General features: G+C 47.6%; 1 protein-coding gene across 2 annotated transcripts in view; it reads left to right on the top strand.

Moving 5' to 3' along the window:
* CEP164 (centrosomal protein 164) overlaps positions 1-15,266 on the top strand; it is a 40,407-nt gene that overhangs the window by 23,482 nt on the left and 1,659 nt on the right. For both annotated transcript variants that reach the window (XM_085303089.1, XM_085303088.1), the window contains 18 exons: positions 1,132-1,350; positions 2,709-2,840; positions 3,604-3,820; positions 4,425-4,502; positions 4,758-4,889; positions 5,199-5,321; positions 5,494-5,637; positions 5,856-5,939; positions 6,860-6,928; positions 7,410-7,588; positions 8,423-8,549; positions 8,821-8,885; positions 9,050-9,257; positions 10,317-10,424; positions 11,751-11,865; positions 12,707-13,072; positions 13,818-13,884; positions 14,462-14,584. In XM_085303089.1, coding sequence (XP_085159215.1) covers positions 1,132-1,350; positions 2,709-2,840; positions 3,604-3,820; positions 4,425-4,502; positions 4,758-4,889; positions 5,199-5,321; positions 5,494-5,637; positions 5,856-5,939; positions 6,860-6,928; positions 7,410-7,588; positions 8,423-8,549; positions 8,821-8,885; positions 9,050-9,257; positions 10,317-10,424; positions 11,751-11,865; positions 12,707-13,072; positions 13,818-13,884; positions 14,462-14,584 — 2,556 coding nt within the window. The remainder of the gene's footprint in view (positions 1-1,131; positions 1,351-2,708; positions 2,841-3,603; positions 3,821-4,424; positions 4,503-4,757; positions 4,890-5,198; positions 5,322-5,493; positions 5,638-5,855; positions 5,940-6,859; positions 6,929-7,409; positions 7,589-8,422; positions 8,550-8,820; positions 8,886-9,049; positions 9,258-10,316; positions 10,425-11,750; positions 11,866-12,706; positions 13,073-13,817; positions 13,885-14,461; positions 14,585-15,266) is intronic.

The following is a 15,266-nucleotide window of genomic DNA, read 5'->3' as shown; positions in this document are numbered from 1 at the left end:
CAAAACAATGATTCCAAAGGAAGAACATGGTAAAAGAATAGAAGGGTCCAGATTGCTTTGCAGGGCAGCCTGATAATTGGCACCTTCTGGAGGTGTCTCCACAGTCAGCCTAGAGTATGTGGTGTTATGGGGGAGCACCAGTGATGTGTGATTTCCCTGTAACCTAAGTACCCTTTCCCCTCTCTTGCTCTGGTGTTGCTAGTGATATCCTAAGGACTCCCTTTGACTCCCTTTTTCCCTTTGACTCAAGGCTATATTACTGGAGCTCTTTCTTCCCTGTTTCCTGGCAAGTCTGAAGTCCTTCTACCTTACCCTAGCAGCCTCAGAGCATGCTGAGACCTAGCTGCTTCAGATTTCACTAGCAATGAATAAAAACCTCATTTTGTTCTTAAAACAGTGTTCATTTTCCCCTCCTTCCCCTTCAGCCTTTCAGACCTCTTGACTTTGCTGCTCTAAGTCTGAAAAAACTTAATTAGAAACAGATTGATTTTGAATTTTTGGAGAGTTCAGGGCTTTCTGTTGCCTAGAGCTGGCAAAATCCCAGCATGCTTTAGATAGCAAATGCAGAAAAGTACCTGGTCCATCAGAAGCACATTGCCAGTCACTGGGTTGGAAGCAGATACTGATTGCACCTGCTTTTATGCCTGACAGCCCCCAACTGAAGCCTTGAGTGTGTGCTGTGTATCCCCTAGTAGCGTTTTAAAGAGTACTTACCTGAATCCCGTCCTGTGAGCTGCAAATTTAGGGGTGTAAGGCCAGTACATTTGGAAGGGAAGTGTGAAAATGGGTATGTTCTGCAGGCACGTGGCAAGGAACACCTACGGCATGAGCTCTGTGGCAAGCTTGTCTCCTGCCTTGGTGCTCTCCACCTGCCTGCACTGGTGTTCCTCACCTCCAGTGAGCTAAACAGCAGGTGCTCCCTACCAGCACTCCTACACCAGCCCAGAAGTGGTGGCAAACTAGTTGTGATTCTGCGTATTCCTTCCCTTCCCAGACAGTGAAGCTTGTACAGCAAGTGGCTTTGAGATTTTTGGTTTGGAGGTGATACTGTGTGGGGGGATGTTGCTGTTCCGTTCATGTTGCTCAGTTCTCTGTTACCCTTTTGCCAAAGGTGGTTTCTTTTTTTGGTAGGCAACCTGAGGAGGAAATCAAACAGGAGAAGACCTTGAACCAGTCTAATGAAGAATCCCTAGAGGGAATAGCCAAGGAGCTGGAGAAAGAGGTGGAGCAAGAGAAAATGTGTTTATTGCAAGCAAAGAAGGAGAAAATTCAGCAGTTCCAGGAGGAGGTGAGGCGGCAGGAGGAGGAAGAAGCTCAAAAGCTTCATCAGCAGAAAGAAAAATCCCTCAGGTACTTTCCTTTTTTACTCCCTCTCGCCCTTGTTTCTGCTCCCAAACCTGTCCCATCCATCCTTCATTGCTGGTGGCCCCATGCTTGTACTGCATTGTAGGCCACCTTCTTCAAACTCTGCAGCAGGAACTTGGCACTGCTTTGCGGAGTTGTGGGCGAAGGAGGTGAGAAAAAGGCTTCTAAGGGGAAGGAGCATGGGACTGGTGTTGCCTGATGCAAACCACCCTGTGCTTGAGGATCTGTGCATCTTGAAATGAATAGTGGTCTGCTATCAGTGCTGTAAATGCATAAAGCAGATGTGTAGAGAGTACGTTGCACCTGAGGAAAGTTGTCTCTCTGATACAGACATCTTCCTCATGGCCTGCAAGAAGAGCTATGATTCGATGCGTATGTGTCTTTCAGCATAACTGAACCTGTCTCTCACTGTAAACCTGGGAGAAGTCTCCAGTTCAGTGCCTGGTGCTTTAGTGTCTGGTACTTTACCACCTGGCAGACTTTCAAATCCTGGGCTAAATGGCAGTAAGAGTGCTGGAAATGGGAACATTAGAAGAGATGAGGTTGCCCCAGAGGAACCATGWGAAACTCTGGTACTGTATGTTTTACAGAGGGATTTCCAAACAGGACTTTTAGAAATTGGGCAAGGCTTTGTTCCTGCAAAACTCAACCATAGTGCAGGGACCTAACTAATATGAATCCAGGCAGCAGAACAGCAYTGGGAGCTGTGTCCTCGTGTGTCTGGGGGTTTGCTCTCAAGGCTTGCATTTTGTTTGGGGCGGCCCTAATAATTATGCTCTTAGCAGCACACTGAGCCAGCCAGAAACAGTAGCTTGGCATGAAATGGTGTGGGAATGCTGTGTTGCATGTAAAGGAAGACATAGAAATTGCGCCTGAAGGGAGAAAAGTCTAAGCAGTAATAAAGCAGTAATAAAAAGGGGTCTAGTATGAAAATATGGAGCTCGCAGATGTGCTAATACATCCAGCTACCTTGACTGGGAGCTTCTTTTCATTTATCAGGAGCTGATTTCAGTTACTTCAAAAAAAAAAAAAAGAAAAAGAAAAAAGAAAAAGAAAAAAAAAGAAAAAAGTGCCACCTGTGATGATATACTGCATTTTTAAAATGTTCCACAGAAGTTTGATCCTCAGAGGTTGCATCTCCAGTACCAGCAACTGCATTCTGGAAGTATGGAAGAGAATTAATGATCTGGAGCCTTGGGAATGCATCACTCAAGCAGGCACAGCTAGTGGGAGCAGCAGCTGATCTATGGGCCTTGGAGGGGGGGGGCTTTGAAGATATTAAAGCCTCCTGAACTTTTTTTTTAATTTTTTTATTTTTTCTCCTCCTGCTCCTTATCTCTCAGGGCTCTGAAAGAGGATTTGGCAAAGGCTTCCAAAGAGGAAGAGTTGCGGGTGAGAAAGGAAGAAACTGAGAGACTTTCAAAGCTRCGAATCCAAATCATCTCAGAGACTGAGGCAGAGAAGCAGAAGATAAGGTGAAAAGTTTCACTACAACTAGTAGGAAGCTGCCCTCCCCGGGAACATGAACTCTGCTGTCTGAGGAGGGAAGTACCTTGCATGCCACCAGTAACCACTTAAAGAGGGCAAACTAGCCAACCTGAGCTTCCCACAGATGATATCTTGCTTTCACAATAAATATGACGAAGTAACTATGATCCAGTACATGCTGGGAAGACACGTGTTGATAGCAGACAAAATTGACAAGCCTTAATGGTAACCGTTCTGCCTTTTTAGAGCTAATGAAGATTTGCTAAGTACAAGCAAACTACGTAATAGTGCCCTGCAGAGAGGTATTGCTGTAGGGTATGCCCAGTCACAGCTCTGGGGCATGTGAGTGAAAGAAATTCCATTCTCAAGGAGAGCTGCACTCAGTAATGTAGCTTGCACTGACAGAGTGTCTTCCTCTGTGACGGCTATCGAGGCCTGTGGAAACAACTGGAGGAGGGAGAAAGAGCAGACACTGGAAAACTTAGGTTTTGGTATTTCCTACTTACTTAGCTGACAGATATGTGTACAGCTCCCTTTGTTCTCCATCTGACTGCTTAGCTGTTCGTTTCCAAGGCCTTAAGTGATCTGCTTGTGAATCTCAGTATGCCTTGGTTTTCTGTTTCTTTTGATGGTGTGTCTCATTCTGTAGTGGTTTGTGCTCTGAGCCCTGGTTCTTAAATGCAACTCGGTGTTAAAAGTTCCAAAGCCTGACTTCCTTCTGTCTCTGTGTTCTTGTTGCATACCTACCAGGGCAGAGCAAGAGGTCGCACTGCAAAAACTGAGAGAAGAGTGGGAATCTCTGCAGGTGACAGAGAAGGAGAAGCTGGAGGGGATGAAAAAGCTTATTTTGGAGAAAATGAGGTTGGAAATGGAGGATGCTCAGCAGAATGAGATGGTCGGGTTGGAACAARAAAAGGAACAATTCCTGAGCGAGTTCAAGGAGAGATTAGAAAGGGAAAAAAAGAAGGTGAGACTTGTTTGTTACCAGATAGGGTCAGACCCATGCCAGTTATGCTGACCTGGCTTGCATTGTACTGTTAGACTGTTGAGATTAAAGAACACCCACATGTGCTTTAATAGTGACTCAGTTAAAACATGAAGAGAAGATGTTTAGCATGCTATTAGAGAGATGATTGGGGTGGGGAGGAGTAATCCCACATTTGTGTTACAATGGTGATTAATAAGCCGTTATTTACACGGCCACATTGCATCTGAAGAAATGAGAAAGATCATTGTGTGCCTTTGCCATACTAAGCCAAATCATTTTACCAGATCAGAATTGCTCATTCACTGCTGCTTTAGTCCTCCAGAACTAAAGGGGCGTCCTTGAATGAAGAGTGTTTGTGGTCCTCCCAGAACAGCACAGCGTGATGCGCAGGCCAATCAAGATGTCTTGGGGTGGAAACAGAGAGGGAGCGAGGGCATCTCGTATGTAATTCTGTGTGGATAGGGGTTGACCATTGTGGTTTTTGAAGCTTAGGGATAGATGTTAATTGCAACTGCATCTTGGGCACTGTCTCTCTATAAATAGAGGTTTTCCAGCAAGCCTTCTTTTGCTCGTGTTCCTGTAGGCCACAGATGAGCTAGAGAAGCAGTTTGCAACAGAGCTCCAGCAGCTGAAGTGTGCAGCAGCAGAGAAACATCAAAAGGTACAAGCTGGTATCTCTAGAATATGAATTGTTTTTATCCATGCTCTCTCCAAGTGTGGCTGAGGAGGGTGGCATTAATTTTTTTCCACTTCCTTAATATGGTTCTGGTCTGGGTCAGCATTTGGACATACTCCAAGTCGGGAGGGGTGAGACTGTACACACTGATCTTTGCCATGCTGCCTGCTCTCTGTGGGAGGGCACTAAATGAATCTTGTCAGAAGGGTGACATGTCTCTGTGGGTGGTTTTCTTGGCAGRTCATTTCCAGCCTGCAAACCCAGATAGCAGAGGCACAGAGGAGTGAAGAGGCTCAGCTGCGCGAAGACTTGCAGAGAGCAGAGCAGAAAGTCCAGCAAAAAGTATTCCAAGTAACAGAATATGAACGTGAGGCAAGTATCATCCTTAGTGGCTAAAGGTTCTTCATTCTCCCTCCTTCTTGGATGCTTGGTGAGGGTTGAGATGCAAAATCCCCTGCACAAGGGTGACAGTGGTGTGTTAYGGGAAGGGACACTTCTACAGCATCTCATCTCACCAGGGCACTTGCTTTCTAGCAGCCGGGCCACGGCCCGATCTTGAGATCTGTCAGTCACAGGGTACTCTGAACTTCAGCCTTTCTGTTTGTGTGAGAAGTTGCTCTCTGAGTTGGGGGCTGCAGTGCTGTGGTTCAGGCAAAGTCTCTTTCTGTTTGATCACTGCAGCTCAGTGAACTTTTGAGAGAGAAACGCCAGGCAGTGGAAAAAGACCATGAGAGGAAAATGGAGAGGATGAAAGAAGAGCACCAGGAGGTCCTAGCAAGGATTCAGGATCAGTATGAGGAGGAGGTACTGTGGGGGAGCACAGTGAATTGGGAGGTGGCTGTAGTAGCTAGGCTGGGCTGTCCTTGGMCTGGCACTGCTTCCCAGAGGGTTTGTGTCCTGTATGTTCCTGCTGGCTTCCTGGAGAACCCTCTGCTTCACACAGCCACTTTTCTTGTTTGGCTTTTGCAACAAACAGGAGAGAAAACAAAGAGCGGAGCTGTCTGAGGGCCTGCGAAGTGAGGTGGTGCGCCTCCGACACCTTCATGAAGTAGAAGTGAAAGCTCTGCAGGCAGAGCTGGATGAGCGGCTCACTGAATTGCAGCGCAGGCACAGGGAGAAGGTGAGGAGAACACTGTGCCTAGTGGTTTGTTATGACTTGGCTGCTCAGGGATGGCCTGGGTACTGTGCCACTGCAGTGCTCCTGCYGTCCTGCGCAGCCCAGTGCAGTACAAGTGGCAGATCATACTTTCCCAGGCTTTTTCTCTTCTCCCCAGTGGCAGAGCTCTACTTGGCGAGCAACTTGTGCCRTTCTGTTTAACTCACTCCATCTCTGTGCAGGAAAAAAAACTCCAGGATTCAGAAAATGAGCTTGAAATGCGAGCAAAGGCTGCCAAGGCCAGATCAGTGCAGCTCCTTAACCAGGTGAGGAAGCTGTGGTGGGCTCTCAGATATTTCCCAGCCTCTGCTGCTCTTCTGACTGCTTCCTCATGAGTTACTCTTCAGAAGTGCTCAGCCAAGGCTTTTGCTGCCATCCAAGTTAGAAGTGAAACTTCTATCAAGAATTGGAGCAGTGCTAAGCATTATTATTGTAGTCCAGCCTCATGGCTGGTGTCAYTGTGTTGAAAATCAGTGCCCTGGATTTGCTCCCCTGCTTTGGTGGGCAGTATGTGGCTGTAAGGGTGTCAGAGGGCTCATACAATTGCTGTCACGGCAGCATGTCCTGCTCAATGTTACTTTAGATTTCAGACAATCTCTTCCTGATTTACCTCCTCTTCTCCCTGCTRTCTTGAGAAGGGAATGACTGTTCCTTTAATGTGGAAAGCAGAGGAGAGAGAAAAGTGCTCCAAAAGCTCCTGTGGAGCTGGCATAAATAAATCACTGACTGCTACTCTTATCTGTCAGATCTTGTAAGTCCAGGCTTTCTCCAGAGGCTGTAGATAATCTTGCTTCTATTACCCCTTCCTTTCCAAGCAATGTTGGAGTAAGAAAGGAAAATGGTGGAGAAATGCTGGAGGCAACCAGAGGCTTCACAAAAGTGAGATTCTGGAGAAATGGGCATATGCCTTGAGAACTCTTGCTACTGAGCAGGATGGGATGTTCTTCCTACAGAGATATGCTTGTTCCTGGCTTCTTGCTTGATGAAGCCTAACAAAGGGCAGGGGACAGAGTGGGTGTGTATGGAGGGGGACAAAGTAAAACTAGAACAATGCTCAGCTATTTTGTAATGGCCTAGAAACTTAGGCCTGACCTCTGCACTTCTCCAAGCACTGCTGAATCTCAGCAGTCTCCTCTGCTGGCATCGTTACGCTCTAATGCTCACCTACTTGCTCTCCTGTATGTAGGAGGAGACTCTGAGAAAGAAAAGGCAGCAGCTGCTGGATGAAGACAGACGGACTGAGCTAGAGAGAGAGGTATGTATGTTTGAGCTCTGGGGGTGTGCTGTTTTCCTCAGGAGGTAGGGACCAGAAGGAGCATGCTAGAACAATGACTTTAAAAAGCGAGCTGTATAACTGTTAAATTGTGAGTCTAAAAATYTCTCCCTGCCACCTTGTCTCAGCCGGAGTGCCATCTTGCTGGAGGCTCAGAGCTGTTTCCCAAAGGTAGGTAACACACGAGCGTTACCAACTGCCTGCAGTTGTGAAGGGCCTGCAGAGCAGGCTAAGGAATTTGTGAGCAAGGTGAATAGAATGGACCTGACTGGAAGGTAAGTGCCTCTAACATAGCCAGGAAAATTTCCTAGTGGTGAGATTTTGGCAAGCTGTCTGTTCCTCCAGGACTGGCATGTGTTGTGCACATTCGTAGCTCTGGGACCTGCCGTGAACAGTGTAGGTGGTTTGAGTCTCTTGTGTGGAGTGCTGGGAAAGTTGCAGGGGATTTCTTTTTTGCTTGTAGGAAGCTCTTTTGGCTTCTCAGCTCCGTCTAGAGGAGAACAGAAAGGTGCACACCGGCCTTCTCGACTCCATCCGGCAACTGCGTAAATCTCTTGAAGAGCTCCAAGATCAGAAAGCTGAGCTGGAGGCCCAGGTGGACTTGCTGCAGACTCGAAGCCAGAGGCTGCAGAAGCGCATCAAGTATGTATATGTGAAATTTCCCCTGTTGTACAAAATCTGCCCAGCACTGCAGCCTGGAGCTCTTGGGCCTCTACCTCTGAGCTTCTTGTATGTTGGACCATATTCTTTCAGAACCCTAATGGTAGTTTTGCTGCATGTCTAGGACATAGAGCTCCTGGGTTCTGTTTCCAGATACAGTAAAAACTTGCCACGTAAATTTGTCCCTTCATCTCTGCTTGTCAGGTTTGTTTGTTTGTCTTCCCCTTGTCTGTCTTTAAGATTAATAAAATGCTTTGAGAGAAGCAATGAAAGGCAGAGAAAAGATCTTCTTAAGATGACAGGGGTCCTGGGTAAGGGTTTACTCGTCTATTTAAGGGTAAACATGGGCATGAACCAATGTTTCCTTATATAGCCAGTGGTTATGTTTGACATCACACCACAGACACGATGCGGGTTTTGTCTGGAGGTACTGTGTGACCAATTCAGCTGCATCAAGCAGCCAGTGGCAGTAGAACCTTGTTTTAATGGTAGCTGGCAAGCTGTATTGCCAGTGGCTGATATACCCATTGCCTTGGATCTGACAGTCTGGATCTGCCAGCTGCTGTAGTATGAAGTCCCTCATTTGTATTTATTATTCCAGTGTATGGGAAATTGTATATGTGAGCTGATTTGAGACACAGCTGCTGCAGGCTTTTGTGAATCCTTGCTATCAAGGTGCTTCTGCATTCCCAACTGTGGCCCTTCCTCCCTCCTGGAAACCGGAGGTTGCTTTGGACACCTTTGCAGATACGTTAGCAGGCTAGTTGGATGTGCAGTCTCACCCAGTGCAGCCATTGTTACCTTCTTCTGTGGCAGTGAGCTTGAGGCGACTATCAGGAGCAAACAGGAGACTTTGAAAGAGCTAGAGGGAGAAGAAACTGTAGAATCTCCAAGAGGGAAAGCTGAGCTCCACGTTGAAGACCTGGGAGAAACTATTCAAGCTGTGAGTACAGCCCATTGCAAAGGCATTTGCCGTATGACTTCTGAGACTGTAACTCCCTCAAAAATTCTGGCTTTGGTTCCCTCTGTATGAACTGATTTGACATGCGATGATGCATTTTTCTTTGCTGGAAGACATCAGTATCTTTTGTAGTCTTTATTACTTTCTGTCTGTTTTTACTGGGGGGAAAGAGGGGTGGGATACTTGGGTGCTTGGAGTCATGTGTATTTTCTTATGCATATTTCTTGGTTTTTGAAACTCTTCAACTCATTAGCACTCATCCAGAATGCCTGCTTCCCCACCCTCTCCAAGCCGTGAGGATGACTTCCAGTTTGATCAGTGAGTATCCACGTGACAGACACTTTTGGAAAGTGCCTTTCTTGGGTTTTACACACATAGGAAGCACAGAGAATCCATTTTTGGGAGGGTGCTGCATGAAGCTTGTAGGACTGAACACCCAGCACAGGTGGAGAAAGCCAGGTGCATATCTGTCTTTCCTGTAGCATCAGGAGCTACATCTCTGCAGAAGGGATCTCTATTAGGAATGCAAAGGAGTTCCTGGTGCGCCAGACTCGCTCCATGAGGAAGAGGCACACAGCACTGAAAGCTGCAAAGCAGCAGTGGCGCCAGGACATGCAGAAAGCACAGGAGGTGGTGCAGGATCCTGACAGCTCCCAGCTCCTGGAGGGCATGCGCAGGAACTTGGAAGAGGTAAGTGAACTGAGCTCTGATCCTGTTCAGATAGTAGGTGTCATGACTGCACCAGGGAGTTCAGAGCCCTGAGATAAATACCTGGCTCTGCAGCTGCAGAGACAGGCAGCTGTGGGTGTTCATTCCTTCTGGAAATCAGATCTGGTGTGTCACCAGAGGGATGTGAGGTGTTCATTAATCCCTGCTTGGGTGTCTTCATCATCATAACACAGGGGTTAGAGTCTTTGCCCACCTCAGAGGCTGGCTGTAAAGATTACTTAAGGAAGACCAGGAGAGCTGTTCAGGAATGCCGAGCAAATTTGATGTGCTGCAGAACAGGCTTAATTAGAACCTAACTTAGGGCTTGGATCAAAGTGGTGTTACTGTGCATCAGATGAGTGGCTGAGAGTGCCTGCATGTGAATGCATAGCCCACCGCTRCCAGAACTTTGCAAGATCAAATACTTCAAGTTCTCTTTCACTGTGCATACTTTGGACTAGGAACAAGTTTCAGAGCAGACACTGCAGCTCAGCCAACTCTCAGTAGCCTGCTAGACTGCAGGAATTTTGTGATTARTTGGAGCTCTTGAGTCCTAAAAATGGAGGAAGCATTCAGTAAGGAAAAAGGTTTCTCCATCATGCAATTCCAGTGGCACACATTCTCCTTGTATGAAAGGAAGTGCTGGTAGGTACAGGTTTGTGGTTATCAATCTGCAGTGATTTCACTCTTGATTGAAAAGGGGTTCTGTAGTACTTGCTAGCTCTGCTGATAAACCAGCTACACACACGGCACATCTTCAGTTCCTTCACTGATGATGGAGAGTGCTCCAATTAGCAGAGACAAAGCTGTTGACCCCACTGGATGCAGGGTTCAGAAGGGGAACCTTGCTTGAGGGCTGTGCTGTCCCCTCTGTACTCTCTGCTTCCCGTGATCTCAAAGACTTGGGAGCATTTTTACTCCAGCAGCATGATATGCTGTGTTGGGTAGAAGTGAGATAGTGAAAGTCACCGTGAGCACTAGATTATTTCCTGTCATTCTCGTTTAATTTTCCTCCTTGGCTTGGCTGTTGCTCCACTGCAGGAAGCGAAGCAGTTGGACAAGATGAAGTTGGCTATGCGGAAAGGACAGGTGCTGCTGAAGAAGAAGGAAGAAAAGCTCAGCCAGCTGGAGTCGTCAATTTTGGAAGAGGTAACCACCAGCATTACAATCATTTGGACCTACCTGGCTGCACTCGTATGGTGCACAGAGCTCTTGGGGTCCTCCCCTAGGCTTGGGTCTTTGTAGGGCTTTTGGTCCTCATGAGAGCTGTTTAGCTAGTGGTGTCTGAACACCAGTGTTTGCCTATGGAGCTGGATTACTAGAAACTCATTCTTTGAGAGAAGAGCGATGTGTCTGCCTCTCTGTGGGAGAGGCTGGAGAGAGTAGGCTAGTCACAGAGCTGGAAAGAATGACAAACCTAATTAGACTCGAATCCACATGATTCAATAGCTCTGCAGCCAGCAGAACAAACGTGGGCTGGGGTTTAGGATGGAGGGAGAGTGTCTTCCATGGTGGCAGCTTGCCAGGCAGGGCTGCTGGCATCAGGGATGGAGCTGGTTGGAGGAAACATGCTGAGTGAACTGGCTTGTGAGAAGCTTGTTTGTTAGGTTAGAGACAAATCTGTGTTACCACTGATAYGCTGAAGTATCCAAGGATATGAAACAAAACCTCACATCCAAATTGTTAGATGTTTAGRGGAATAGTGTAGTGGTTATCACATCTGCTTTACATGCTGAAGGTCCTGGGTTCAAGCCCCAGGGGAACCAGAAGCAGGAAATCTTTGGGAGGTTGGACTGGATGATCTCCAGAGGTCCCTTCCAACCTTACTGATTCTGTGAAACCATTTCTGTGAAACCGTCTGTATCTTGGGCAAAATTGCAAGTATTGTGCCTTCCCTCTGCTGATGACATTTGGACTCRCTTTTAAATATACAACTGCAGACTGGATATAGAAAGCAGCCGGAAAAATTGGCATGATTTGTGCCCAGAGAAAACAAGGGCATGTGACCTTGTGGTGATCTGGTCTTATTTCCTGATCAAGGCAGCCCCTGGAATCTCTCCAGCTCTGCCTGTGCCCATGTGGCCTCAGACAAGGCAGCAGCAGATGTGAGCGCATAAGACCTTTGATGGTCCGGTTCTTTTCCTTGGTGCAGAGAGATAAGGGAGCCCGTGCAAGAATTATGAGGCTTATTTAATCCACAAAACCCCTTGACTTCTGACCAGAAGATCCTCTTCTTACAGTTGTTAGATTTGACCTCTAGTGCATGCACCTGCTTCTTACAGAGACTGAGCAGTCTCTTTGCTTTCAGATATTGCTGGCAAGGGTCTGGGGGGGGGGTACCTCTGCCTTCCTTTGGCCYGTGCCTCACTGCAGCCCACCCTGTGTAGAGTAGCTGCAGGCAGTATTCCCGTGGCTTTTTTGTTCCAGGGAACAGCACACAGGTTTTATTTGCACTATTTTCCTTATCTTGGCCAGCTTTCAGATGAAGATACGCTGAAGAGTGCTGCGTGCAAAAAGATGGTGACTTTTGATCTCAGCAACTCTGAGGACACAAACAGCACGTCCAGTGCAGATGTACATCAGCCTAAATGTAAGGGCCTAGCTGGTTCAGTATGCTTGTCCAATGTTTAATGCTTTAGGCCTAGTTCTGCCTTTCCTCTCACCTCTCTGTGATGTACCTTTTCTTGTTCTCACTTGTGCTCATTAGCTTCTAAACCAGGGAGGCAGGTCTGCTGTCTATAACTGGGAGTGCTCTGCATAGCATTGTATTTGAAAGGCTTACTCCTTGTCTGTAGTGCCATATGAGAGGGGTGCGATCTGCGTGAACTAGCCTTTGAAACTCTGCCTTCGTTATTAGTGTGAGTTATAAAACGTGGCTCTAACACTTGTGCCTTGAGCTTCGGCTCTTCCCTCTCTGCTGCTACAGAGGTGTTCTTCTGCTGGTATCCAGGCTTCTTCCTCCTCCCATCTCTATGACAGGAAAGGTTGCTGCATTCCCTTCATCTGCTGCTTGTACTTTTCTGCTTGCTCTCAGTCTGCTGTAATTAGGGCTGTGCAGGTGAAGTGCAAGGATCTCCGTAAGCAGGCAGGAGGGTCTTGTTGCTTGCRGAAAGGCTGGCAAAGCTGAAGCTTAAAAAAATTAAGAAATTTTCCCTATGGCAACAGATTGACGATCTGTCCAGTCAGAGATTGTCTCTCTGACCCTGATCAATAAACATCTACAGGCACGCGTGGAACTTTAGGGCTTTCTCTCACTGTAAGATCAGAGCCCTTGTATCAGCACAGACCTGATGGTCCAATATCTAACTTGGCCAGTGCCCTAGGGAGCTTTATGCTTTTTATGAGCCCAGAGAAGAGAGTTTCCTGACAGGGAGCCAAAGTCTCCCTTACCATCCCAGTGATCCATTTCTTTTTCTCCCCTCTTTTGCTAGTTGATTTGAGAACCGATCTACAGACTGACCCCCAGCTGGACAAGATCCAGTACTTGACAGACTCCCTGCACCGCATCACTAGTGAGCTGAACGGAGTCCTCGGTGTTTTGGGCTCTCTGAACAATCGTCAGTCTCCGCTCTTCACCTCAACACAGGTGCCGGTGCAGGTGCCCTGCGACGGYGTCCCTCTTTCTACCTATGCATCCTTGGCAGGAGTTCAGGCAGGTGGCTCCTTGGTGCCTCCCACCAAGGTGTCTCTGGTTGACCGGTGGGCCTGGAACACTGGGCTGAGCTCCAGCCGCTCTTTCACAGCTGGACAGTCAGTGGATAGCACCCTGGCAGAGAAATGGCACAAGTATTTCCCAGGTCAGTCTCCAATCCTTAATCCCTCTGCTTGTTTGTGTGTTGCTTTTCTTTTTGCTGTCCTGCAAGTTCTAATCAGCTCACCCTTCCAGTGCTGATGATAAGCCCAGATCTACTGGTGCTGCTGTTGGGAAGGGTGCTAATGAGATAGAGAATGAGAAAACCTCATTCCAGGAACTGCAGCATATGGCTGATCTTGTTACCCTGCTTCCAGAGCAGTTCAGCCTCTGACGTACACCCAAGAAAGCAGTTATTAAAGRAGGGAGCAAAAGGGGAGGAAGCAGCCCTGCTTTGCTGGAAGCCTCCTGTGAATTGCAGATAGGGTTCACCACACTGGTTTCTTTGAAAACAGCACTATGCCCTGTGCATCTGGAGTGAAAACCAGCCCCTCTTGCAGTGTTTAATCCTAGGCCTGTTTATCATTGGGTAGCAAAAGGAGCTGATGAGCATCATGTTTGATCTCTGGTGGCTTTGCAGTCCAAGAGGAGACTTGGTTCTTTTGGTTTGAACCAGGAATWCTTGCTTGCTTCCCAGCTTTTGTCCCTATTGGAAAGAGAGCCTTGGGCTAGTCTGGCAGATTGGCTTCCCAGGCTGTTTCCCCCTTTGCTCAGAAGTGCCTCCACAGATGGCTCAGCTTGTGTGTGTGTGGGGGGGTGTCCGTAGCACAGTGAACACAAGAAGAAATGCACCCATGTTTAAAAGGACTTTGATCTTTATCTTGGACCTGTATTTAATACCTGTTTTCCAGGTGGGAAACCATCACTCAGTGGAAGTTCTACTTTTCTGGAGAGCAAGCTGGGTTACGTACCTGCAGAGTAAGGCTCTTTTTGCTTGCGTGTTTCTGTTTCGTTGTGCTGCTTTTATTTGCCTGGAATAGTTTATAGGTCAGATACAAATTTGTTCTCATCTACTTGTGATATCAAATAAGTTAGATTTTATTCTTAAGTGGGTAGGTTAGATATCGTTAGTTATTCAGTGCCACACGCTCAGCGCTGCCTTGCAGCTTCTTCAGTACATCTGCAGTGAGMATTGTGCTGATGACCCTGGTTCCAGGAGCAGGGACCAGGGATGCYGGCCAAGCGGAGCTCATGCCGGCTCTGCCACGACAGGCGGTGCTGTGTGTGTGGGTGGAGGGGAGGCCGCCACCCAAGCCTTTCTCACACTACATAGACCGAAAGAGGGACAGCAGCTGGACAGTGGGTGGCTGCTGCAGCYTATCCCCATGATGTGTTTGGGCAGAGGGCTTGGAGCCAAAAAGAGGTTGCTTCTTGTTAGCTGTGGCTCTTTTTGTAGCAGTTCATCATCATCTTTCTCAGCTCTACAATCATTTCTTTCTAGACCTCTTTTTCTCACTTACTCTCCCTCTCTCTCTCTCCCTCTTACATGCAACAGTGAGCAAATCCGCCTGTTCCAGCACTCCCAGTTCCGAGGCTCTGAGTCAAATAGGATGAGTATTCAAGGAATGATTGAGACCAACAAGAAATGGCTAGAGGACTTCAAGAGGGATTCAGAAGTGTATCCTTTGCCTGCATCTGGTCTTTAATTGCACTCCAGCTTCCTGCAGCAGGTAGGAAGAGGTAGCGGGAGGTGAGTGAATCAGGAGCAGAAAAGCATTCAACAGCAATTTTGAAGCCTTAGCCTCTATTTTACTGTCCAACTCTGCAAAAGAACACGTTGTTCAGCAGTTAAGACAAGAGTGAGCTGTTTTTTTCTTCTTTGAGCTGCACTTGACTCTGAGAAAATCTCTTCTCTTCTTCCCTTTCTCCAGTTGTGCTGCRGTGCTCTGGAGTGCTGCTGCTCTGCTGTGATGCACAGTGCTTGCAGCTGGTAATATGAGAGTTTACAAAAATAGCCAAAGAGAGTGCACAGTGGAGGAGGAGGCAGGGAAGCAGGGACCTAGCCTTGCAGGCCTGGTTTTGGTCCCTCTAATGCAGCCCCAGCATTAGTGGATTTGYTGTGGGTGGGAGCTCTGTCTTTGCATATTGAGAGCTCTGAAGTGAGGCTTCCCAGGAGTCGTGTGGACCTGGCATGTGGGATGGCCGTGTGGCTGCACAGAGAGGGCCCTGGGCTCCTGGTGGAGCTGTCCCATCCAGCTCAGTTTTGGATTGACTGGAGGAAGACCCTGGAATGAAACCTCTCAGTGCTATTCATAGGGAGGTTGGTTTCCAGGTTTGTGTTGTAACAGCATTATAGTGAG

Source organism: Rhea americana, unplaced genomic scaffold (genome assembly GCF_003343005.1).
Source record: "Rhea americana isolate MKP2758 unplaced genomic scaffold, rheAme1 scaffold_197, whole genome shotgun sequence".
In the NCBI taxonomy this organism is placed as follows: domain Eukaryota; kingdom Metazoa; phylum Chordata; class Aves; order Rheiformes; family Rheidae; genus Rhea; species Rhea americana.
This window is presented reverse-complemented; position numbering and strand designations above follow the sequence as displayed.